This window comes from Carcharhinus amblyrhynchos, chromosome 21 (genome assembly GCF_965287045.1).
Source record: "Carcharhinus amblyrhynchos chromosome 21, sCarAmb.v2.hapA, whole genome shotgun sequence".
In the NCBI taxonomy this organism is placed as follows: domain Eukaryota; kingdom Metazoa; phylum Chordata; class Chondrichthyes; order Carcharhiniformes; family Carcharhinidae; genus Carcharhinus; species Carcharhinus amblyrhynchos.
The window spans coordinates 47,741,145-47,767,004 of NC_137344.1; the positions used below are offsets into that span (position 1 = coordinate 47,741,145).

At 46.3% G+C, this 25,860-nt stretch overlaps 1 protein-coding gene across 1 annotated transcript; it reads left to right on the forward strand.

Moving 5' to 3' along the window:
• Window positions 1–1,203: 1,203 nt before the first annotated feature.
• LOC145356594 (E3 ubiquitin-protein ligase TRIM47-like) lies at window positions 1,204–21,814 on the forward strand. The gene is made up of 8 exons (XM_080209378.1): window positions 1,204–2,678; window positions 5,618–5,713; window positions 7,700–7,933; window positions 11,850–12,018; window positions 13,499–13,537; window positions 17,401–17,454; window positions 20,443–20,724; window positions 21,765–21,814. Exons 1-8 carry the CDS (start codon window positions 2,100–2,102, stop codon window positions 21,812–21,814), a joined length of 1,503 nt encoding a protein of 500 aa, XP_080065504.1. The 5' UTR covers window positions 1,204–2,099.
• Window positions 21,815–25,860: the final 4,046 nt, after the last annotated feature.

Consider the following 25,860-nt stretch of genomic DNA (forward strand, 5'->3'; position numbering starts at 1 on the left):
TGGTCCAGTTTATAGACAAAAGAAGATTAGAATTGGTGCTCTGTAGGAATCTGGCACTTTGATCCCTTGTTTATAATTTATCAAATCAAAGCGGCATTTTAAAAATGGTTGCATTCTTTTTGATGATAGAAAAGCAGCTAAGGGAATTAGAACAAAACATTCATAAGTTGCTACAATGGAAATACGATTTGAAAATGAAACTCGGTTAAATACAAATGATAACTTGGTGAGTAAAACGCAATTTTATGTATTACATGGAAGAATAAATTAAGTGTCATTGTCCATAAAATTGACTAAAATATAAATACAAATTGACAAATAATTCAAACCAGAGAGAAAAGTTGACCAGTAGCCAAAGCAAATATATTTATTTCCTAAATCAAACAAAAGAAGGGAAATTGCTGGACAAACTCAGCAGATCTAGAGAGAGGAGTCCCACACTTTGAGTGCATCTCTCTTTTGTGCCAGACCTGCTGAACCATAGAACCCTACAGTGCAGAAAGAGGCCCTTCTGCCCATCGAGTCTGCACCGAACACAATCCCATCCAAGCCCTACCCCCATATATTATACCCACTAACCCCCTCTAACCTACACATCCCTGGACACTAAGGGTCAATTTCTTAGCATGGCCAATCAACCTAACCCGCACATCTTTGGACTGTGGGAGGAAACCCACGCAGACATGAGGAGAATGTGCAAACTCCACGTAGACAGTGACCCCAGCCGGGAATCGAACCCAGGACCCTGGAGCTGTGAAGCAGCAGTGCTAATGTGAGAAACACCGCTCACAGTCAAATAATTTAGTCGAGTCAAGTTCCGAAGGAGCAAGGTATTTTATTTAACGTTCTTGCAAGACCGGGTGTCCAAAAGACAGGCACACCCTACATCGAGTTTAAGCAAGCATTTTATACTATTTTACAAGCATATTAATCAATTACACAATATCTTGTTCTCCCCTAATTGGTGGTTCCTGTCCTATCAGTGAGTTGTCGTTCCCCTATTGGCTCACGGTGCCCCACATTCCCGTCCCCTCTACTCCCCTTCCAACCACGTTTCTTGTTATCGCGAGAGTACATATCATAGTGTTTATTCAATCTTCTTACTTGATTAGTTCTCCCATCTGTCTTATCTAAAACTATTTAACATGTCCAGTTCATACCGGCTGTAATCAATCTTCTGCTAACTTAGTTACCGACGTCCCGACTATCTCAGTGACTGTCATCCCCCTGTAGTTAAGAGGTATGCTCAGTTGCAAAAACAACACATCCTGCTTACCATTTGTCTCCTAATCTGGGCCCCCATACGTTCCTCCCACTGCCCATCTGGTGTTATCCCTACCCAATAGGTGGTTTCTTCACTGTCCTTGACCACAGTTCTGCTAGCATCAGCGAATTTTATACTCTGTGTTTGTGATTAAAACCAATTATTGTTCCCATAATGTGGTTTGGCCATGTGTCTGACTATATCCATCTTACCTGACTTTAAGCTATTTTTCTATGGTGTACAGGTATATGTGTTAACAGCATCTTTACCTGCTGTTCACAGCTAATAACCACTGTGCTACCGTTCCTTTATTCATTTTGTTTTCAATTTCCAGCGTTGACACGTAGCCCCAGTAAATTGCCTGGGCTTGTAAAATCTCACCCTGTGTGCTTCCCATCCCCACCCCCTTCCCCCTTATTAGGAAAAGGAGGAAGTGTTGGGAATGAAAGCGAAACTTTGCCTGGGAGGTTCCTGGAACTATTTTGGAGAACGCAGGGCAGTGTGGAGTGGAGAGAGAGAGAGAGAGGGAGAGAGAGCTGGCTGTTGGAAGATTTGGCTGTAAATTTTGACCTGGGGTTATCAGCTGTCAATGAATTGGGGAGGAGGAGGGAATCCGATCTCCACGGGAAGCAGGGAAAACAGGAACCAAACCAACAGTGAACAAGGGAGGGGTTCACATAGTGTGGCTGTGTCTATGAATCGACAAATTGTCTCGATAAGAACTTGTTCTCCTTGCTGTGCAAGAGCAGACTTGCTGATTTCCCAGGCGAGAATCCTGCCTTGGTTTCCTGTTGGACTTTAACCTGACTTCTTACTGCGTTGGGTCCCCATCGCCATGGCTTCGCCGCTGGGCTCTCAGGATAAGTTTGTCTGTGCCATCTGCCGAGACATCTTCAGCAATCCAGCCACTCTCCCGTGTGGCCACAGCTTCTGCCTGCAGTGTGCGCAGTGTTACTGGGAGCTGAACTCCAGCCCAGACAGATCCAGCTGTCCGCACTGCCTCCAAACCTTCAGCCCCAGGCCCAGCCTGCACAAGAACCTCATCCTGTGTGAAATCCTGGAGGAGCTCAGGTCCAGCGGCAAGCTCTCAGCTGGGGCTGAGGCCGGCCCGGAGGACGTGGCCTGCGATCTCTGCGCCCGCACCAAGCTGAAAGGCAGGAAGTCTTGCTTGGATTGCCTGGTCACCCTCTGCCAGGGCCACCTGGCAGCCCACGAGAAGAGCCCAGCTTTCGGGGACCACACCCTGGTCGAGCCAGTCAGCCAGCTGAAAGTCCAGCAACAGTGTGCGGCGCATGGGAAACCTCTGGATCGGTTCTGTAGGACGGACAGAAGGTGTATTTGTGAGCTGTGTGTCGGCGAGCAACATCTTATTCACGAAACTGTAACTGTGCCAGAGGAAGTGGACAAACGACAGGTAAGGGAATCTAGGCCATAAAACATGATGTGGGAATGCCGGCGTTGGACTGGGGTAAACACAGTAAAAAGTCTGACAACACCAGGTTTTAGTCCAACCGATTTATTTGAGAATAGACTCACAAGCTTTCGGGGTTAGTCCCTTCATCAGGTGAATGGAGAGTTCTGGCCTCAGACAGAGCATATAAAGCACAGACAGTTTAGAGATTACTGATTAGAATGATAAACTGTCTGTGCTCAGAGCATATAAAGCACAGACAGTTTATCATTCTAATCAGTAATCTCTAAACTGTCTGTGCTTTATATGCTCTGAGCACAGACAGTTTATCGGGGTTAGTCCCTTCATCAGGTGAATGGAGAGTTCTGGCCTCAGAGCATATAAAGCACAGACAGTTTAGAGATTACTGATTAGAATGATAAACTGTCTGTGCTCAGAGCATATAAAGCACAGATAGTTTAGAGATTACTGATTAGAATGATAAACTGTCTGTACTTTATATGCTCTGTCTGAGGCCAGAACTCTCCATTCACCTGACGAAGGGACTAACCCCGAAAGCTTGTGAGTCTATTCTCAAATAAATAGGTTGGACTAAAACCTGGTGTTGTCAGACTTTTTACCATAAAACATTAGACAGGGGTCGTGGGTGGAGAGGGGGGACTGGTGGTGTTGAGATGGCGGCGCATGGGCCTGTTTCCCCGGCTGATTTTTGTTCTTTGTAGGCCTGAGACAGAGACCCAGTTTCAGGGTGGAAGCTATCAATATTGAGAGTTAAAATCCAGATCGTTCCACAGTAATGTTCTTGAATAGTTGTGTGTAGACAGTGAATAGTACATACCCAGAAACCAGTAAACAGGGTACTTGTCTTATCCGAGGGAACGCTTACTGAGTATTTAATACCTTTTTACAGTTTTTTTTACAGCACAGTGGGTTAGCACTGCTGCTTCACAGCTCCAGGGTCCTGGGTTCGATTCCCGGCTCGGGTCACTGTCTGTGTGGAGTTTGCACATTCTCCTCGTGTCTGTGTGGGTTTCCTCCGGGTGCTCCGGTTTCCTCCCACAGCCCAAAGATGTGAGGGTTAGGTTGATTGGCCATGCTAAGAAATTGCCCCTTAGTGTCCAGGGATGCTTAGGTTAGAGGGATTAGTGGGTATAATATGTAGGGGTTTGGGGGTAGGGCCTGGGAGGGATTGTGGTCAGTGCAGACTTGATGGGCTGAATGGCCTCTTTCTGCACTGTAGGGTTCTATGATTCTATGATCTTTGCTCTGAAAGCACATTACCCAATAAATTTGACATTATCGAAACTAATTCTTGCTTTTCAACAAGTAGAACCTGTGTCTCCTCATCATTCTCATCGGGTAGAGGGCCTGAGCATCTTCAGCGCAGATGAATGGATAGCATCCCAGTCATCCTCAGCGCTGCCTGCGAGGTGTAGGTCAGCAAGCGTAATTTCTAAGTTTTCACCACACATCCCAAAGCTCTTTGAGATACTGTTAAAGTTTGGTCACTATCGCGATCTAAGAAACACAGTCACCTCACTCAAACAGCGATGTGATAATGATTAGGTAATTTGTTTTTGTGAGGTTGACTGAGGGATAAATATTGGCCGAGACCCTGTTCTCCAGTGCCAAAGGATCTTATATATATGCCAAAGGGGTTGTATCAGAGATGAGGGGGTTGGACTATGAAGAGTGATTAAATAGACTGGGTCTTTACTCGTTGGAGTTTAGAAGGATGAGGGGGGATCTTATAGAGACGTATAAGATAATGAAGGGGATGGATAGGGTAGAGGTAGAGAGATTCTTCCCGCTTAGAAAGGATAGCAGGACTAGGGGGCACAGCCTCAAGATAAGGGGGGCGCAGTTTAGAACGGAGTTGAGGAGGAACTTCACTCAAAGGGTGGTGAACCTCTGGAATTCTCTGCCCGTTGAAGTGGTGGAGGCTACCTCGCTAAATATATTTAAGTCACGGGTAGATAGGTTTCTGATAGACAAGGGAATTAAGGGTTATGGGGAGAAAGTGGGAAAGTGGAACTGAGCCACTTCAGATCAGCCATGATCTTATTGAATGTGGGGCAGGCTCGAAGGGCTAGATGGCCTACTCCTGCTCCCATTTCTTACGTTCTTATGTTGCTTGAAAGATCGCACCTTTAACAGTGCAGTTTCAGACTAGAGTGTCAGCTGAGGCTTTTGTGTCAAAGTATCAAAGTGGTTTTTGTTAGACAGAAGAAGGTTAAGAGGTGACCTAATTGAGGCATACAAGATGATTAGACAGGGTGGACAGTGAGAGCCTTTTCCCTCGGATGGTGATGGCCAACATGAGGGGACATAGCTTTAAATTGAGGGGTGGTAATTATAGGACGGATGTCAGAGGTAGGTTCTTTACTCAGAGGGTAGTAAGGGTGTGGAATGCCCTGCCTGCAGCAGTTGTGGACTCGCCAACTTTAAGGGCGTTCAAATGGTCAGTGGATAGGCATATGGATAACATTGGAATAGTTTAGGTTAGAGGGTCATTAGATTGGTTCCACTGGTCGGCGCAACATCGAGGGCCGAAGGGCCTGTACTGCGCTGGAATGTTCTATCTGGAGTGGAACAAGAACTCACAATCTTCCCGACACTGGATCGAGGGGGCTGACTCAGGGTTGACACAAATGAAGAGGAGGAATTAGGACCTGTGTCAAAATGTTAGGATGAAGGAGAGACTTTAAAAAGATGGCTTGGGAAGGGAATTCCAGATCCTGGGGCTCAGGAAGCTGATGGCAAAGGTGGGGCAATAACAATCCAAGATCCTCAAGAGGCCAGAATTGGAGAACTGAAAGATCCTGGAGTGTAGTAGAGTTTGAGGATTGTATGGAGATGGGGGATTTGAAACATTTGGGTGTAATTCAGGCAACCTCACGGTAGGTTATTAATCACATGTGGGTTTTTTTTTTCCCTTCTAGAAACTGATTCTCCAGGAGTTATCTCGTCATAAACAACAGCTACAAAACGCATTAGCAGAGACCAATAATCTTCAGCTAAAAGCTGACTCAATTAAGGTAAGCACATTGGTAATTCTGGACTTCATAAAAACACAAATGAGGGGGGAATTTCTGCACTCACAGGGCCACGCATCTGATGGATACCCTACCCCAGAGTGCAGTGGACACCGGAACACTAAACAAATTTAAGGAGATGGATAGATGGGCTTTTAATTAGTCACGGGATGAAGCGTGATGGGGAGTGGGCAGGGAGATGGAGATGAGGCTGAGATGAGAACAGCCCTTGAATGGAAGAGCAGGCTCGAGGGGCTGGATGGCCTGTTTCAGCTCCTAGTTCTTAGGTTCTTCTAAAACAATGAGATTTTCTCCAGATAGACCATAGGAGTAGGACAAGGCCATTCAGTCCCTTGAGGCTGTTCTGCTGCTCAGTTAGATGGTTTCATCTGCTTTGGTTCCACATTCTTTAAGAGCATTGGCTAACAAAAATCTATGCATCTGAACTTTTACTTCATCTCAAAATGTTTTGGAGCGTGGAGTTCCCGATTCCCACTTTGTGTGAAGAAATGTCTCCTGACACCATCCTAGATGCCGATCTTGGGTTCATGTCGCACTATCTGTAACCCCCGTGACTTGCCTGGGTTTGTAAAACCTCACTTACTGTCCTGTCTGGAGACAATACACATCTCTTTAACCTGTGCTCAATGCTCCTTCCACTCACATTGTCGGCATCTTTAAGGCTTGAACAGCAGGTTAGGTGTAAAGACTTGCATTCTAATCAGTAATCTGTAGAGCGGCACGGTAGCACAGTGGTTAGCACCGCTGCTTCACAGCTCCAGGGACCTGGGTTCGATTCCCGGCTCGGGTCACTGTCTGTGTGGAGTTTGCACATTCTCCTCGTGTCTGCGTGGGTTTCCTCTGGGTGCTCTGGTTTCCTCCCACAGTCCAAAGATGTCCGGGTTAGGTTGATTGGCCATGCTAAAATTACCTGTTAGAGTCCAGGGATGTGTAGGTTAGAGGGATTAGCAGGTAACCGTGTAGGGATGTGGAGTTAGGTCCTGGGTAGGATTATGGTCTGTGCAGACTCGATGGGCCGAAGGGCCTCTTTCTGCACTGTACGGTTCTATGATCTAAACCGAGTGTGCTGTTATATGCTCTGTCTGAGGCCAGAACTCTCCATTCACCTGATGAAGGGCAAACTCTGAAAGCTTGTGAGTTTACTATCAAATAAATAGGTTGGACTTTAACCTGGTGTTGTCAGACTTCTTACTGTGTTTACCCCAGTCCAACGCTGGCATCTCCACATCATCATCCTAAATGCCCAGACCAAAACTTGAAGTTTATGCTTATCCTGATCTCCCCCACCAAAGTAAATAGTGTCTCTTTATCTGGCTGACACAGTGCTTAGCACTGCTACATCACAGCTCCAGGGACCCAGGTTCAAATCTTGCCTTGGGTCACTGTGCGGAGCCTGCACCTTCTCCCCGTGTCTGCGTGGGTTTCCTCCGGGTGCTCTGGTTTCCTCCCACAGTCCAAAGATGCGCCGGTTAGGCGGATTGGCCATGCTAAATGCACAGGGTTATAGGGATAGGGTTGCGGGGTTAGGGTGGGGAGGGGGTTAAGACCTGGATGAAATGTTCTGTCGGAGAGTCAGTGCAGACTCAATGGGCTGAATGGCCTCTTTCTGCTCAGTAGGTATTCTACAATTCTATGGAATCTATCAAATCTTCCAAATTATTTTGCACATCGCCAATTTCCATCACTCTATCAGTGTTGGCTGTGTCTTGAGCTGCTGAGTCCCACAACTGGATTTGCTCCCTAAACTCCTTTTTTTCTCTCTTTCTCCTGTGTTTGGTGTGAAATTTTATTTGTTAATCCACCGTGGAGTGATTTGTCATGTTTGGCTATGTTAATGATACCTCATAATCACAAGTTGTTGCTGAACCTCTCAGTCAGATGATCTTTAATAGTTAAGGCAGCGTGAATCTAATCAATGCGGCCTGTCCTCATTCGGGAATGTTGCCAATTTTCCTCTGTTGTTAATAGAATTCCGCAGAGGGGGTGAGAACTGAAATCACCGAGAAACTCGCTGCCATGATCCAAGCCGTGGAAGCAGTCCACAGGGAAGCGATTGGGCTGGTTAATGATGACGAGCAGGTGGCACTGCGCCAGGTCGACAGCATCAGGAGCCAACTCCAACAGAGGGGTGCTGAACTCAGCAGGAATGAGAATCAGCTGAGCTCCCTGCTGAAGATCGATCACCAACTCATCTTTCTGCAGGTAAGGACATCATTTCACATTTGTTGCTGGGGCTGGTGTCCCGAGGGAGATGTCCAGTTGTCCAGGGATGCTAAGAGCGGGATGTCCAGTTGTCCAGGGATGCTAAGAGCGGGATGTCCAGTTGTCCAGGGATGCTAAGAGCGGGATGTCCAGTTGTCCAGAGATGCCAAGAGAAGGATGTCCAGTTGTCCAGGGATGCTAAGAGCGGGATGTCCAGTTGTCCAGGGATGCTAAGAGCGGGATGTCCAGTTGTCCAGGGATGCTAAGAGCGGGATGTCCAGTTGTCCAGGGATGCTAAGAGCGGGATGTCCAGTTGTCCAGGGATGCTAAGAGCGGGATGCCCAGTTGTCCAGAGAAAAATGTCCATTTGTTCAGGACATCATGTTCTTCCACTGAGGGCTGAAGGTTGGGAATCTGTTTCATGTTTGCCGGGCGGGATTCTCTGATCTTGTTCACCCCACCCCCCTGCTGCCAGCAAGAATGGAGAATTTTGTATTCCAACCAAAACTCCTTTCACTCCCAGTCACCGGCGAGATCAGAGATTTCCGGCGATCAGCCTTTGCTTTTCCATTTGTTAATTTTCCATAAGTTATTTCCATCAAACAGCTATCTCATTGAGGGCCAGATATTCATCAAGGAAAAGTGGGATTGGGAAATTTTGTAGGATCAAGGATTCCATCTTGATTTTGGAAGAGCCTTGCTATGATCCTGGTAGAGATCAGCATTGTTTTCTTTAGAATCTGGATGCTCATATTTATTTAAAGAATAAAGATCCAAGCTTACTACATAAAAATCATGAATGCTAATACATACATTCTATCTTAAATAGTGAAATTACAGATAATAAAAGTACAATGCACTCAGTTACTTACAATCTAAACTAATTTTTAACTCCAGTTGCCATCTATATATTCACGTACTGGCTGTGGTTTCTTGGATTTTCCATTTGCTTTTGCAAGGCTGTCCCTTCACATCTCCTCTAACCATCCTACAATGTTATACTCTTATTCAACACTTTTCTTAGGGGTAAGTTTTTCACTCAGAGGGTGGTGAGTGAGTGGAATCGGCTGCCGTCGGTGGTGGTGGAGGCTAACTCGCTGGGGTCTTTTAAAAGACTTCTGGATGAGTACATGGGATTTAATGGGATTGGGAGTTACAGATAGTTCTATGGCCTGGTAGGTATGGATGTGACTGGCGCAACTTGTGGGCCGAAGGGCCTGTTTGTGCTGTAATGTTCTATGTTCTATGTTAACACAGACCTCACAGCATTTTCGGCATGTCCACCTTCCTGGTTTAAACATTCTTTACATTTTGATGTTCACTCTCAAGTGAATAGTTGTATCTAAAACTTTGTCTGTCTCTCCTTCTCGCCCGCTCTCAGTTTGGCTCTATCAGAAGTTCAATTCTTTGGGAGTTCTTCAGTCAGCAAGAGGGTTAAACTATTTTAACCAAAACACAAAGTTTCACCTTACTTCCATGGCTGTAATTCAAACCTAGAACCCAATCTTATGTTTCAAAAGACATCCTTTGATTACATTTTAACTTTTGCTGACTATACAGCTGCAGTGACCTGCACCACATTAGGAATCTTGATTTAAGAGAGAGCTTGCCTTTCTCAGATATTTTTTAAAAAAGCTTCCGGTATTTTTACTTCCCTCTCAGTAACAAATTCAAGGTCTGTCTTTTGAGCTCTCGCCTTGTTGGTTTGCACCATGGCCCCGTCGTCTTATTGACCCATTTTCGATTACAAAAATCGGAGGCATCTCCCTTCAGCTTCTCACTCACCTTGTCTGGTCCACTTTACTTTGGGCTGGGATTTCACTCTTCAAATCAGTTGGCAAATACTCGCGCGCTGTAATTCTGTCACAGTTTTTCCTGGCCTGAATAAATCCCAACCCATCGCCAATCTGTTATGGGGCTGTCATGATGTTTCTCCTACTGTAGTTCAAACTATCGTTTCCCTTAAGTAGCCAGACAAAGTCATAGAGTGATTTAAGATGATTTATTACTATAGCTAAAAGACCCTGACTAAATCTTGAAGACCAGAGTGCAGAATTCAGAAATATACAAACAATTACAGTTTCAAATTTGATTACAAGTAATTGGCATATACCAATAAAAGCATAGGAGTTATCTCTGTGCACTCACAATTATTGATTAAGGTTACATTATGCATGCACAAGGGTATAATGTCCAATGAAAAGTTGTGCATGTTATATCATCAAGCAATCATAGGTCTTTCTCTGACCAAAGGGATATCAACCTCCCTTTCCATTGTTGCTTGTTCTTATGAGCAAACATGAGCTACAGCTGCACATCATTTAATTCAATGGTCCTTGACTCTCATCTGGGTTTAATCAAGACTTGTTGTTTTTGCATGGCTTTCCCTGTGTGACTGAAATACAGCTTGCAGCTCATATGACTTTTAAACTTGTGCGATTATTTACCATTTCACTCACCTAATTTGCACTCGGTGCATAACCAATAAACCAGAGTCTACACAGTTTGCTATAAGTTCTCATGTAATAGAAAGAAAATAGCCATTCAGAATTGTCCCTTCTCCAGAAACCTGTCAATGAGTAATAAGTAGGGAAATCCCATTGTAAACACCTTTTAGTCTATTTCACACCTCTTAATCTTCTCCAAACAAACACAGAGGCATGGCAAGACCACTTTAAAGATAAAGATCCAGTTATCGCAAGGTATTAAAGCTGTCAGTCAAACAAAGCTAACCCGCTCCCTTTGCAGCTGTGTGAACAGATTCTTGCTGGACTGAGTCGGCTAGTCATTCCTGTATTTATATCTGATGTGAATGAGTCAGTCCCTCAAGTGTTTACTGATAATTCCACTCAATGAGCTCAACTGTTCTCGTGAGAGTGAAATGACTGGGTGGAGCATAAGTATCAGCGCACAGCACTTAACTCGAAACACTTGTTTCTGTCTTGTTAAATCTCTGCAACTCTATAGATTTGAGAAGCTGTCACGAGAATGTTTAATAGAGATGTTTCGTATTTTGTTTCCCACGTACCCTGATCACATCGAACGGTTTATTCTGGGGTAAGGGTTCCTGGCACCTCCACCTGTCCAGCCTGAAAAGTAAGACCAGTCCCACACTAGATGGATAGGTCAGTGTTCTTGGGGCTATTGAGGATGGGGCAGTGTTACTCAAACTCCAGGAAGAAATAGGGAGAAAGGGCAGTGCAGTCAGTGTTAGTCCTGAAATTGAATTTAAGCTGATGGTGTGATTTACAAAGAACAAAGAACAACACAGCACAGGAAACAGGCCCTTCGGCCCGACAAGCCCACGCCGCCCATTTTAACACTCCGTAGGTGCCTCATTCCAATCCTTCTTCTATCTATGACTTTTGTCTACGCCTCTTGGACTCCACAATAAAGGGGTGTAAATTTAGAGAATTATATGTGCGCCAGATTTAGGGAGGTCTAATTTAGGGACAATTTGTTAACACCAATCAGCCTAAGAGCACGTTTTTGGGGTGTGGGAGGAAACCGGAGCACCCGGAGAAAACCCACGCAGACACGGGGAGAATGTGCAAACTCCCACAGACACCGACCCAAATCGGAGATCCGACCCGGCTCCCTCTAACGGCACAGCAAACAGTGATAGTCACCGAGCTGTCGTGTTATCCATTGTGCTTTGTTCACCACAGAGGGTGGTGAATCTCTGGAATTCTCTGCCCGTTGAAGTGGTGGAGGCTACCTCGCTAAATATATTTAAGTCACAGGTAGATAGGTTTCTGATAGACAGGGGGATTAAGGGTTATGGGGAGAAAGCGGGAAAGTGGAACTGATCCACTTCAGATCAGCCATGATCTTATTGAATGGCGGGGCAGGCTCGAAGGGCTAGATGGCCTACTCCTGCTCCTATTTCTTATGTTCTTATGTTTATCCCTGATAGGAATCCAGTTGTTTAAAAGCAAGCGTGCAACCTCTGGATTTCCCACAACAGAAGACAGATGTCAAGTCCACAATGGCTCAGATCAACGTAGCTGTCACAGAACTTGCCACATGGGTCGAACAGCGAACGCAGCTGTTCTCCAAGCAAATCCTCAAAAAACGGAACAGCGGTTAGTGATTTCATACACTGTTTTAACCTATTACTGTTTCAGCAATATGGATAAGGCAAGTGACTATTATCTAAAGAGTAGGTGGGACTTTGCACAATGGTTAGCACCGCTGCCTCACAGCACCAGGGACCCTGGTTTTGATTCCCAGTTTCGGTCACCATCTGCGTGGAGTTTGTGCATTCTCCCCGTGTCTGCTTGGGTTTCCTCCGGGTGCTCCAGTTTCCTCCCACTGCCCAAAGATTAGGTGGATTGGCCACAGACCCAAGGCCAGACTTGTACTCGAATCCCTGGCATTGTGAGGCTGAATAATCATAGAATACCGTACAGAAAGAGGCCATTTGGCCTATCAAGTCTGTACCCACCACAATCCCACCCAGGCTCTATCCCCATAACCTCACACATTTACCCTGCTATTCCCTCTGACACTCGTGTCAGTTTAGCGTGGCCAATCAACCTTACCTGCACATCATTGGACTGTGGGAGGAGACTGGAGCACACGGAGGAAACCCACGCAGACACGGGGAGAATGTACAGGCTCCTGTGCAGACTTTTGATGACCTGAGGCTGGAATTGAACCTTGGTCCCTGGCGCTGCGAGGCAGCAATGCTCATTACTATGTCACCTTTTAAAGAGATAGGTGCAATTTATAGAACCCCGACAGCACAGGAATTAACTTTTCATTGCCTCAATAAAATCACCACTCTTAATTTGAGAAAAAATCTAAAGGAATTTAAGTCATGAAACTTAAATCCATCTGAAAAGGTTTGGGGACCACATATGAAATGTTAGGGTGGCGTACAGTCCCCGGGCTGCAGGTCGAAGAACTGCGGCTAAATCTGGAACTTCATTATGCCATTGAAGCCTAGATGCAGAGACCAAAACCTGCGTCCCAAACAGTCCTGATCAACATCTGACCCGAGACTGGATACGGAAAATTTTCACACGTCCTAGGCAGCCAGCTAAAATGGGTGTGTTTTCCCTTGGGAGCAATAGGTCGATAGGTTTCTCTCCCTATTATGTACATATAATATGTATATTATAGGTAATAGAACCTATTGTGTATTATGGACTAGAGGTCACAGCCTCAAGATAAGTGGGGGGGTGGCAGTTTAGAACAGAGTTGAGGAGGAACTTCTTCACTCAAAGGGTGGTGAATCTCTGGAATTCTCTGCCCGTTGAAGTGGTGGAGGCTGCCTTGCTAAATATTTTTAAGAAGCGGGTTGATGGGTTCTTGATAAGAGAGGGGATTAAGGGTTATGGAGAGAGGGCGGGAAAGTGGAACTGATCCACTTCAGATCAGCCATGATCTTATTGAATGGCGGGGCAGGCTCGAAGGGCTAGATGGCCTACTCCTGCTCCTATTTCTTATGTTCTCAGTATTGAAATGATAAATGAAGTAAATGGAACAATGTAACTTGCTGAAGATCACTGTGGAAATTAGCCTTCAATGATTTCTCCTCACTATGTTTGCTTTGTGTAGAACATCCAAAGGTGAAGAATAGTGAAGAGTTCATATTTTGTAAGTATTTTTGATTCTACACTAAGTCCAGATGTGACTTGTCAGTTGTTATATGTTCCAAATCAACAGGTTCTTCACTGAAACTCTATTGAAACGGGGCTTTTACTTGCTGGCTTCATTAAACCAGAGGCACAAGACAGATCCTCCTTGCCAACCTCACACATGCTGTCTTCAGTGTGAGACTGGGTTGAAATTGGCCCTGCTGCTCCCAGTATTGCTAACACATTAAGGCAAGCTCTGGGTATGAACAGTGTCCCTCTGCTGCAGACAACAGCTGCTCCGGAGAGGCTGAAAATATGGTTCTGAGACATCATCAACAGATATTAGGTCAGATACCAAATCTTGAACGAAAGGTAGATTTTGCAGAGTGTCTTAAATGAGAGAAAGGTATCAAGGCAAAGAGACGGAAGGAAGAAATGGCAATGTTCTCAGCAATGACTGAAGCCATTTAAAGAAGGCGCATGATTGGAAGACATGAATGGAGCCAGATAAGCCAACTGGACAACAGGGCAAGAGGTGTTGGAGGGTGATTGTGTAATCAGGCAAGTCAAAAACTTTCAGACAGGTTGAGAAGTACGAGAAGGGAAAGTTTACCTTTGTCACAATCACATAGGATGCCCTGTGTTACTTTGTTAAGAGCTGCGTCAGCACGGTGAAACAGGCACTGATACGAGGGATCCAAGCGCGGAGTTCTGGGATTTGGGAAAGGACAATGTTTGTACACCTGAGGGACGAAAGGGAAATTGGAGATGGAGCAGTAGTTGGCAAGAATGGAGTGGTCAAGGGAGGAGAGAGGTGACGATGCAGTTTTGAGGGAGAACCGGACTGTATCAGTTAACAAGGGAGACAGGATGGGAGACTGGGTGATCGCAGTTTAATGACAACTTAATAGAGATTTTGGAAACTAAAGAAAAATATGAATCCTGGTAGGGCAAGAAGGCGACCAGGATGAGAAGGTAATTCACCAATACACCAATACTGACCGATTTCCCCAATAGAACGTTATATAGTCATATTAACAGCACAAATGTCAGATCAACTTGGCAGCTTTTGATTTGTGTACTATTTATTGTAACAAATAACTCAATCAGGTTCCTAAAATTCATGAAGCTTCAAGTAAGGTTTATTTATTAGTGTCACAGTAAGCTTACATTAACACTGCAATGAAGTGACTGTGATTGGTATGTGGCCTGAACAACTCAGAAGAGGCGGTTGGCAGCGCCCAATTTGGACTTTAAAGAAGCCATTGGAATAGTTTTATTGCTGGAGATCGCTGTAGAAGGGGTCCCTGAGCTATGGGGGGAGCGGGGGGCAGGCAACAATATCCTCCAGCGAGGGGCGGGGGAGGCACCTCCTGTAATCAGTCCTCAATGAGAGAGCTTGTGTAAACCAAATGTTAAAGGGCCCTTACGATATTGGAGCCCTAATATCACCACCAGGTAGCCAAAGAAAGGCCATGACAATGCAAGAGAAAACATATTCCAGAGAGGTGCAGGTGGATCGCTGTAAAGGAACACCTGGACTATCTCAGGGGCAGGGATTCCACACCTGAGCAGGTCTCACAAGTGGCCATGGAGATGGCCACTTTCAGTATCAGTCCTCAGCTCGAAGCTGACTCCACATTGTCCCTCTGGATAGAATCATAGAACCCTACAGTGCAGAAAAAGGCCCTTCAGCCCATCGAGTCTGCACTGAACACAATCCCACCCAGGCCCTACCCCCATATCCCTACATATTATACCCACTAATCCCTCTAACCTACACATCCCTGGACACTAAGGGGCAATTTCTTAGCACGGCCAATCAACCTAACCCGCACATCTTTGGAAGGAAACGAGGGTACCCGGAGGAAACCCACGCAGACACGAGGAGAATGTGCAAACTCCACACAGACAGTGACCCGAGCTGGGAATCGAACCCAGGACCCTGGAGCTGTGAAGCAGCAGTGCTAACCCACTGTGCTACCGTGCGTCCCTGTCTGAAGGCACAGTCTGAAGTTTGAAGGCACAGACTCGGAGATGGGAGCTGAGGAAGTGGACGTCCAGACTGAAATGGAGGTTGAGGAGGAACCCGCGTCGCTGACCCTGCGACACTCCCTCCGGAAACACGGGTCCCCCTCTCGGTTTGCACTGTCTGACCCAGCCCCACCTTCAACAGACCTCAGACCAATCGCTAAACAACAGGAAGGAACTTCTCACCGTGGGGACACTGAGGGGGGAGTGGACTGAAGTGGGGGGGGAGGGATGTTATGACAGGAAGTGACAATTCCATGGATAGGACCTGGTTTGTAAAAGATAGCTGTGGTCTGGCCTGTGTTATTGTAGAATCCCCACAGTGCAGAAGGAGGCCATTTGGCCCATCGGGCCTGTACCGACAACAGTCCCATCCAGGCCCTATTCCCATAACCTCACACTTGCTAATCCCCCTGACACCAAGTTCAATTTAGCATGGTCAATCAGCCCGACTCGCACACCTTTGGACTGTGGGAGTCCACACAGACACGGGGAGAAAGTGCAAACCCCACGTAGACAGTGACCCAAGGCTGGAATTGAACCCGGGTCCCTGGCAGAGTGAGGCAGCAGTGCTAACCACCATGCTGCCTGGGCTGATTCTCTACACAGAGTTTGTGCATCCCAGCAAAAGACTTGATGTACAGTAACATTGATGGGATTATCTTCAACACCTTCGCTTTTCTCTGCTTTGGCTTCTCACTGTAGACAAATCCTGGCGCAGCACTAAAAGAAAATGCCACTAAAGTTAGAAGAGAAATTCCGATTCTGCAAGGGTAGAAAGAACATTTAAAACGGGTGGTCTGGCTCTTCCGTCGTGATCCCAAACGGATCCCTGGGATCATTATGGAGCAAGCAGGGCCAGTCTCTTACAAGGTTAAAGTCTAGGGTAGAACCTCAAAGAAAGGTTCATTGATAGATCTCCCCATGGGCTTCATGGTGTACAAACCCCCTTATCGAGTGAGTGGAGGCTTGCCCAATGGGATGGGACCAATGGGGGGGTGTTAAAACCTGTTGCTCTAACCCAGACTGTTGTTGGGAGGCCCCGGGGTACAGTCTTACCAGCTGTAAGGCACAGGCACAGCACTTCCTTTGGCTTCCAATAAAAGGCTTCTGGTGATGGGAAACTGGGCAAGGCTGAATTACTACGGCACAGTAGCACAGTGGGTTAGCACTGCTGCTTCACAGCTCTAGGGACCTGGGTTCGAATCCCAGTTTGGGTCACTATCTGTGTGGAGTTTGCACATTCTCCTTGTGTCTGTGTGGGTTTCCTCCGGGTGCTCTGGTTTCCTCCCACAGTCCAAAGATGTGCGGGTTAGGTGGATTGGCCGTGCTAAAATTGCCCCTTAGTGTCCTGGGATGTGTAGGTTAGAGGGATTAGTGGGTAAATGTGTAGGGATATGGGGGTAGGGTCAGGGTGGGATTGTGGTCAGTGCAGACTCAATGGGCTGAAGGGCCTCTTTCTGCATTGTAGGGTTCTACGGTTTTTACTAAGTCTGCCCCTGCCCATCACTGAGAGACGAGCAACTTGAAGTTTTGGCTTTCAGGGATAGGTGAACAGCCGGTCAAGCGACAATAAGCATCTGGAAGCTTGGCTAAATAATTGGAAATGGGCCTAATTTTGGGTCAGTCCTGGGCAGTTCCGATTCTGGACCCAAAGAGATTTCCCCTCACCACCTCCTGGTCTTTACCCAGGGAGTAACTTCAACCCTCAGAGCAAATTATTCTATTGATATCTCTCCTTATTGATCTATTTAATGTGTTTAATGAGATGTTAAATAAAATAGAAATGTGTGCCTGCAGCTACCTGTAGGATCTCACTGATTTTTGTCTTATTGTGTTTACTTTGTACAGCCACTCAAATCAAGAACATACCCAAGACCGTCTCTAGAACATATTACTTACAGTGTAAGTGTTCCTGACCAGTGCTGTGTTTTGTTCAATGATGGTTTACATTCTGTTCGATTTGCCAAATCCGCAAATAGTTCACAGGAAGTGCTTTGGAGCAACACTTCCACTTCCTGGTTCAACTCAGTCTGAAATGTGGACTGTCGGAACGACTGGAAGAAGCTGTTGTGGAATTAAGTGGCCAAAATGATCCAGATTTTCCTGCTGGCCAAACACATAGTCCCTCGAATGGCAAACACAGCAACCGTTCCCTGGTGGTGGGAGGTACAAAACTCCAGGCTCGAGCGCAAACAGTTAGGCCCGCCCTGCGGTACTACCCTACCCGAACATCTTGATAACATTTTTGATTTTGTGTGCACCCTGTGCTCTCAATTTCAACTTGACATCAATAGTACTAATTTTTTTTTTTGTTTTTATTCCAATCAAATCCAATTCAGAGTCGTTGGGCCTGTTTCCCGTGCTGGGTTGTTCTTTGTTCTTTGTTGTTTGTTCAACAAGTTGAGACATTCCCAATCCAAGTTGGCAAGACAGGGCTCTCACCTCCTGTTTTGGGCTTGACCTACAGGATCCAAGCTGATTGGAGCAGGCATAGCTCCTCCTCCAAGGCTTGATCTCATTTGCATCTTAGGCCGAGATGCCACTTTTAAAAATTGCTTCAAATGAAGTTGAAATATAACCTAACGCTACACTTGATCTTAGCCAAAAGGCTTGAGAAGCTGACATCAATAGTTCTGATTTGGATCGAATTTGATACCATGTTTGGTAGCTCACTCAAATCATCCCCATGTTCTCAAATCTGGTCAGCACCAGCAATAACTACCACTAAAGTCACACTAATCCCATTTTCCAGCCCTTGTCCCATATCCTTGAATGTTATGATGTTTCAAGTGCTCATCCAAATATTTTTTCATAGGTTGTAAATTTTCCAGCCTCCACTACCTTCCCAGAGAGCACATTCCAGACTCCCACCACCCTCTGAGTGAAAAACCTTTCTCTCAAACCTCCTCTGAATCTCCTGTCCCTCACCCTATGCCCCCTCATGATTGACCTCTCAACCGAGGGGAATGGCTGCTTCCTATTCACCCTGTCCAAACCTCTCCTAGTCTTATACGCCTCAGTCACATTCCCCACCCTCAGCCATCACTGCTCTAAAGAAAATAATAAGAAGGCTCACAACACCAGGTTCAAGTCCAACAGGTTTACTTGGTAGCAAATGCCACCAGCTTTCAAAGCGCTGCTCTCCACTCACCTGACGAAGGAGCAGCGCTCCGAAAGCTAGTGGCGTTTGCTACCAAATAAACCTGTTCGACTTCAACCTGGTGTTGAGAGAATTCTTACTGTGTTTACCCCAGTCTTACACCAGCATCTCCACATCTAAAGAAAACAATCCAAGCCTATCTATTCTCTCCTTTAAAGCTCAAACACTCCATCCCAGGCAACATCCTGGTGAATGTCCTCTTTACACCCTCTAGTTGCTCACACTTTTCCTATAGTGAGATAACTGGAACTGTACACAGTGCTCCAGCTGTGACCTAACCAATGTTCTATACAGCTCCAACATTACTTCCTCGCTCATATAGTCTATGCCACAACTGATAAAAGCAAGTGTCTCCATATGCCTTCTTAATATCCTATTCACTTGTTTGGCTGTCTTCAAGGATCTGTGAATAATTATCCCAAGATCCCTCAACATTTCCTACATTACAACACTGACTACACTTCAAAAGTGACTTCATCGGCTGTTAGACTCTTGAAGAAAAGTGCATTATAAATACAAGTCTTCCTTTTCCTCACCCCAGTCTTAAACGGTCAAACCCTTAACCTGAGACTATTCATTCTAGAATCTCTGGCCGGGAAATTTTATAGGTTTCAATGAGATGGCTTCTCATTTTAATGCATTCCAGAGAGTACAGGGATCTCACACAACGACATTGCCAATTATTCCTTTCTCATTACACAATACCCAGTCTAGGATGGCTTGCTCGCTAGGTGCTTCCCCAGTGTACTGGTCCAGAAAACCATCCAGGAATTCCTCCTTGACGATATTGCGGCTAATTTGATTTGCCCAACCCGTACACAGATTAACATCGCCCACAAGTACAGATCTTCCCTTTTCACGTGCATCTCTAATTTCCTGTTAAATGCCATCTCCAAAATCACCAGCTTAGGGGTCCATAGACAACCCCTACTCGTGCTTTTTGCCCCTCGGTTTTTCTCAGCTCTACCCACACAGATTCCACACTGTTGGAGTGAATATCCTTCCTCAATGTGATGTTAATTGTCTCTTTAACCAGCAATGTAATTCCACTGCCTTTACCTTTTTTGTCTATCCTTCCTAAATTCTGAATACTCTTGGAAGTTCAGTTCCCATCCCTGGTCACCCTGCAACCACGTATCCATGATCCCGGTTATATCATTCCCGTTTACAACTGTTTGTGTAACTAATTCATCCACTTTGCTATGAATGCTCTGAGTGTTAAGTGTTGGGCGACACGGTAGCACAGTGGGTTAGCACTGCTACTTCACAGCTCTCGGGTCCCGGGTTCGATTCCCGGCTCGGGTCGCTGTCTGTGTGGAGTTTGCACATTCTCCTCGTGTCTGTGCGGGTTTCCTCCGGGTGCTCCGGTTTCCTCCCACACCCCAAGGATGTGCTCTTAGGCTGATTGGTGTAACAAATTGTCCCTAAATTAGTCTCCCCTCAATCTGGTTTCCGATGGGGGTACCATAAGCATAGACATGGGTCAAGGGTGGAGGAGGAAAAACACATTGTTAAGAAGGCGGCCCGGGCTCGTTGGGCCGAAGGGCCTGTTTCCCGTGCTGTGTTGTTCTTTGATCTGAGTGATACAGTTTTTCTCAAATCCCCTCCTGCCCCTTATCCTAAACCCATGCCCCCTCGCGAGGGGAGCCTAAGAGGAATAGCGACTCCAATCTGTCTTTTCAAACACGTGTTGTAACAAAGGGATTTCCTTTCTTTCATTGTCTTCACAGATGCTGGAAGACTCCGATTCAATTTAAACTCTGCAAACGGCTGTCTTCACTTCTCTAACAGGTATCAGGCAGTGTGGTATTCAACACCAATAAATTACCCTGATCACCCAGACAGATTTGATCAGCAACCACAAATCCTGTGTGACTCTGTCTGGATCGGCAACTTCAGTCGTAGATATTTTGAATTTGAATTGTTCAAAAATCAGAGGAGTGACCATATTTGCCTGGGCATCACACACTCTGATATTGAAAGAAAAGGCATTAGCCTTTCCTCTGCGCTGGGTAGGTATAACCAGTCCTGGTGTTTAGATTTGCACCTAACACCACGCGATACTTTCTTAATCTTTGAGAATGGAGTCGAATCTGACGTACCAAGCGTGAGCTACAACAGGATTGGAATGTTTCTGGACAATCGGAGCTTGTCGTTTTACAGTGTGACAGACACAATGACCCTAATCCACAAATTTACAAATATAAATACACAGACAGCCTATCCTGCTTTTCGAATGGGAGCTGGAACAGCCCTGAGACTCTGTCAACTTTGCTAAAGACTAGTTTCTACAACTGAGAGTCCTGTATCGAATGCCTTTGGATAGAATGTAACTCTGACACCCAGTGGCCATTGATGACTCGTTTAGTTTAAGGAATTTGGACAGTTGCATTCACGACCAGCGCTCACAAGTGCGGCGCTGATGGGGTTTGAATTTGTAAGTGGGCGGCTGGGCGATGCCTGTGCGCCTCTAAGCTGTGGGAGGGGAGAGAGGTACAGTGATCCTCATGGGAATGCAAGATCCCCCCTGAGCCACATGCCACCCTGATTTGGAAATAGACAGATACAGAACATAGCTTGTAAATACAATGTATCAAGTCTTCACACTAATTCAACATTATAAGGAAGCAAGTGTAAGGTGATTGAGATTGGTAGATGCTAATTGTAATCAAATTTGAAACTATAATTGCGTATGTATCTCTGAATTCTGCATTCTGGTTAGTTACAGGCTGTGACCTGCCAGTTTCTGAGCTACGTAACTTGATTAAACAACTGCTTAAGAGAGCTCCGTGTCTTGGTCTGGTTACTTGAAGGATAAAGTTGTGATCAATTAAAAAACTGGACATCAAAGCCCGCAACACTTTTCTATTAAACATCTTCAAAGAGTTGACAATAGTTAGTTTCAATATTGTTAACAATATACTGGCGCAGATTATCCTCTAGATAACTAGCTTAATATAATAACAAACTAGCATTGCCTAAGAACCTGGACAGTCTGTTATGATATGTGCATATGGTTGGCCAGACTGACATTTATCGTCTGTTTCTCCAGGTGGCTGGAGAAAGTGTTGGTCAGCTGTCTTCTCAAACCACTTGAATTGATATACCGACAATGCTCTTAGGGAGACTGTTCATAGATCATCATAGAACCCTACAGAGCAGAAAGAGGCCCTTCGGCCCATCGAGTCTGCACCGAACACAATCCCACCCAGGCCCTACCCTCATATCCCTACATATTATACCCACTGATCCCTGTAACCTACGCATCCCTGGACACTAAGGGGCAATTTCTTAGCATGGCCAATCAACCTAACCCGCACATTTGCTGATGACACAAAGATAAGTGGAAAAGCAAATTGTGCGGAGGGTGTGGAAAGTCTGCAGAGGGATCTAGATAGGCTGAGTGAGTGGGCGAGGACCTGGCAAATGGAGTACAATGTTAGCAAGTGTGAGGTTATCCACTTTGGCAGGAATAATAGTAGGAGGGATTACTATTTAAAGGGTGAAAAGCTGCAGCATGCTACGGTGCAGAGGGACCTGGGGGTCCTTGTGCATGAGTCGCAAAAACCCAGTCTGCAGGTGATCAGGAAGGCGAATGGGATGCTGGCCTTTATAGCGAGGGGGATAGAATATAAAAGCAGGGAGGTCTTGCTGCAACTGTACAGGGCACTGGTGAGGCCGCAGCTGGAGTATTGTGTGCAGTTTTGGTTGCCGCACTTACGCAAGGATATTTTGGCCTTGGAGGGAGTGCAGAGGAGGTTCACTAGGCTGATACCGGAGATGAGGGGGTTGGACTATGAAGAGAGATTAAATAGACTGGGTCTGTACTCGTTGGAGTTTAGAAGGATGAGGGGGGATCTTATAGAGACGTATAAGATAGTGAAGGGGATGGATCGGGCAGAGGTAGAGAGATTCTTCCTGCTTAGAAAGGGCAGCCTCAAGATAAGGGGGGGGTGCAGTTTAGAACGGAGTTGAGGAGGAACTTCTTCACTCAAAGGGTGGTGAATCCCTGGAATTCTCTGCCCATTGAAGTGGTGGAGGCTACCTCGCTGAATATATTTAAGTCACGGGTAGATAGGTTTCTGATAGACAAGGGAATTAAGGGTTATGGGGAGAAAGCGGGAAAGTGGAACTGATCCACTTCAGATCAGCCATGATCTTATTGAATGGCGGGGCAGGCTCGAAGGGCTAGATGGCCTACTCCTGCTCCTATTTCTTATGTTCTTATCTTTGGACTGTGGGAGGAACCCACGCAGACACGAGGAGAACGTGCAAACTCCACGCAGACAGCGACCCGAGCCGGGGATCTAACCCAGGTCCCTGGAGCTGTGAAGCAGCAGTGCTAACTGCTGCTGTTAGGGTGTTGACCTGACAATGTTGGAGGCAGGGTCCAAGGTGGGATGGAGGAGAAATTGCAGGTGTTTTTATTTATTCGTTCATGTGGGTGTCGCTGGCTGGGCCAGCATTTATTGTCCATCCTTGAGTAGTCGATTTGAGGGCGTTTAAGAGTCAACAACATTGCGGTGGACCTGGATTCACATGTAGGCCAGACTTAATGACATTACTGTTACTAGAGAGGCGGTGCTCAACAGACTGGAGGGGCTGATTGTGGACAAGTCTCCAGGACCGGATGGAATGCATCCGAGGGTTCTGAAAGAAATGGCGGAGGTGATAGTGGATGCCTTGGTGGTTATTTTCCAGACGTCGCTGGATTCCGGGGAAGTGCCGGATGATTGGAAAACGGCTAATGTTACACCGTTGTTTAAGAAGGGTGCCAGGCAAAAGGCGGGGAATTATAGGCCGGTCAGTTTAACGTCTGTGGTAGGTAAAATGTTAGAATCTGTCATTAAGGAGGAAATTGCGAGGCATCTTGAAGGGAATTGCTTGATAGAGCAGACGCAGCACGGTTTCATTAAAGGGAAGTCGTGTCTGACAAATTTACTGGAGTTCTATGAGGATGTGTCTAGGGCAGTGGACAGAGGAGAGCCGGTGGATGTGGTCTTTCTGGATTTTCAGAAGGCGTTTGACAAGGTACCTCACAAGAGGTTATTGCAGAAGGTCGAGGGACATGGAGTTGGGGGTAGGGTGTTAGCGTGGATAGAGGATTGGTTGTCAAATAGGAGGCAGAGAGTGGGGGTCAACGGGTGCTATTCGGATTGGCGGATGGTGACTAGTGGAGTGCCCCAGGGGTCGGTGCTGGGGCCTCAGCTTTTTACCATTTATATAGATGATCTGGAGGAGGGAACCGAGTGTAGGGTGTCGAAATTTGTTGATGACACCAAGATTGGGGGAACGGCAAATTGTGCGGAGGGTGTGGAGAGTCTGCAGAAGGATCTAGATAGGCTGGGCGAATGGGCCAGGAAATGGCAAATGGAATTTAATGTTGGCAAGTGTGAGGTGGTCCACTTTGGTAGGAAGAATGGTAGGAAGGACTATTACTTACGGGGCGAAAAACTGCAGCAGGCGACGGTGCAGAGGGACCTCGGGGTCCTTGTGCATGAGTCGCAAAAACCCAGCTTGCAGGTGCAGCAGGTGGTCAGGAAGGCGAATGGGATGCTGGCCTTCATAGCGAGGGGGATTGAATATAAAAGTAGGGAGGTCTTGCTGCAGCTGTATAGGGCATTGGTGAGGCCGCAGCTGGAGTACTGTGTGCAGTTTTGGGCGCCGCACCTGCGCAAAGATATTTTGGCCTTGGAGGGAGTGCAGAGGAGGTTTACTAGGCTGATACCGGAGTTGAGGGGGTTGAGGTATGAGGAGAGGCTGAATAAACTGGGCTTGTACTCGTTAGAGTTTAGAAGAATGAGGGGAGATCTCATTGAGACGTATAAGATGATGAATGGGATGGATAGGATAGAGGTGGAGAGACTCTTCCCGCTCAGAAAGGACAGTAGGACTAGGGGGCACAGCCTCAAGATAAAAGGGGGGCGGTTTAGAACAGAGTTGAGGAGGAACTTCTTCACTCAAAGGGTGGTGAATCTCTGGAATTCTCTGCCTGTTGAAGTGATGGAGGCTGCCTTGCTAAATATTTTTAAGACACGGGTTGATGGGTTTTTGATAAGCGAGGGGATTAAGAGTTATGGGGAGAGGGCGGGAATGTGGAACTGAGCAGCGACAGATCAGCCATGATCTTATTGAATGGCGGGGCAGGCTCAAAGGGCTAGGTGGCCTACTCCTGCTCCTATTTCTTATGTTCTTATGTTCTTACGTACTAGGTAAAAGGCATGAGTGACCCAAAAATGACAATGGTTTCATGTTTGCCATTCAACTTCCACATTTCTATCAAATTCAAATTTCATTGCATGCCGAGGTGAGATTCAAACCTGGGTTTCCAGCCAGCAACCCTGGATTCCTAGCTCAGTGACAGTGACAGTACATCTAAGCCATCGCTTGCTCCTAGTTTCCCCTACCTCCGCTAAGTTTTAAAGTTTATTTATCAGTGTCACAAGTAGACTTACATTAACACGAGGGGACATAGCTTTAAATTGAGGGGTGGTAATTATAGGACGGATGTCAGAGGTAGGTTCTTTACTCAGAGGGTAGTAAGGGTGTGGAATGCCCTGCCTGCAGCAGTTGTGGACTCGCCAACTTTGAGGGCGTTCAAATGGTCAGTGGATAGGCATATGGATAACATTGGAATAGTTTAGGTTAGAGGGTCATTAGATTGGTTCCACTGGTCGGCGCAACATCGAGGGCCGAAGGGCCTGTACTGCGCTGGAATGTTCTATGTTCTAACACTGCAATGAAGTTATTGTGAAAATCCCTTCGTCACCACACTCTGGCGTCTGTTCGAGTACACAATCAAGCAACTTCTTTTCCTGGACGCACAGCTCTCAGGGACACCAGGAAAATTAAACAGTCAGCATTTCTCAAGTTATTTGGGGTGGCATGGTGGCACGGTGGTTAGCATTGCTGTCTCGCAGCACCAGGGACCCGGGTTCAATTCCAGCCTTGGGTCACTGTTAGTGTGGAGTTCGCACATCCTCCCCATGTCTGCTTAGCCTTCCTCCCCCAGTCCAAAGATTGGCCATGCTAAATTGCCCTTTACTACTGGGGGTATTGGCAGGGTAAATATTATAGGGATGGGGCCTGGGTGGGATTGTGGCCAGTGCAGACTCGCTGGGCCAAATAGCCTCCTTCTGCACTGTAGG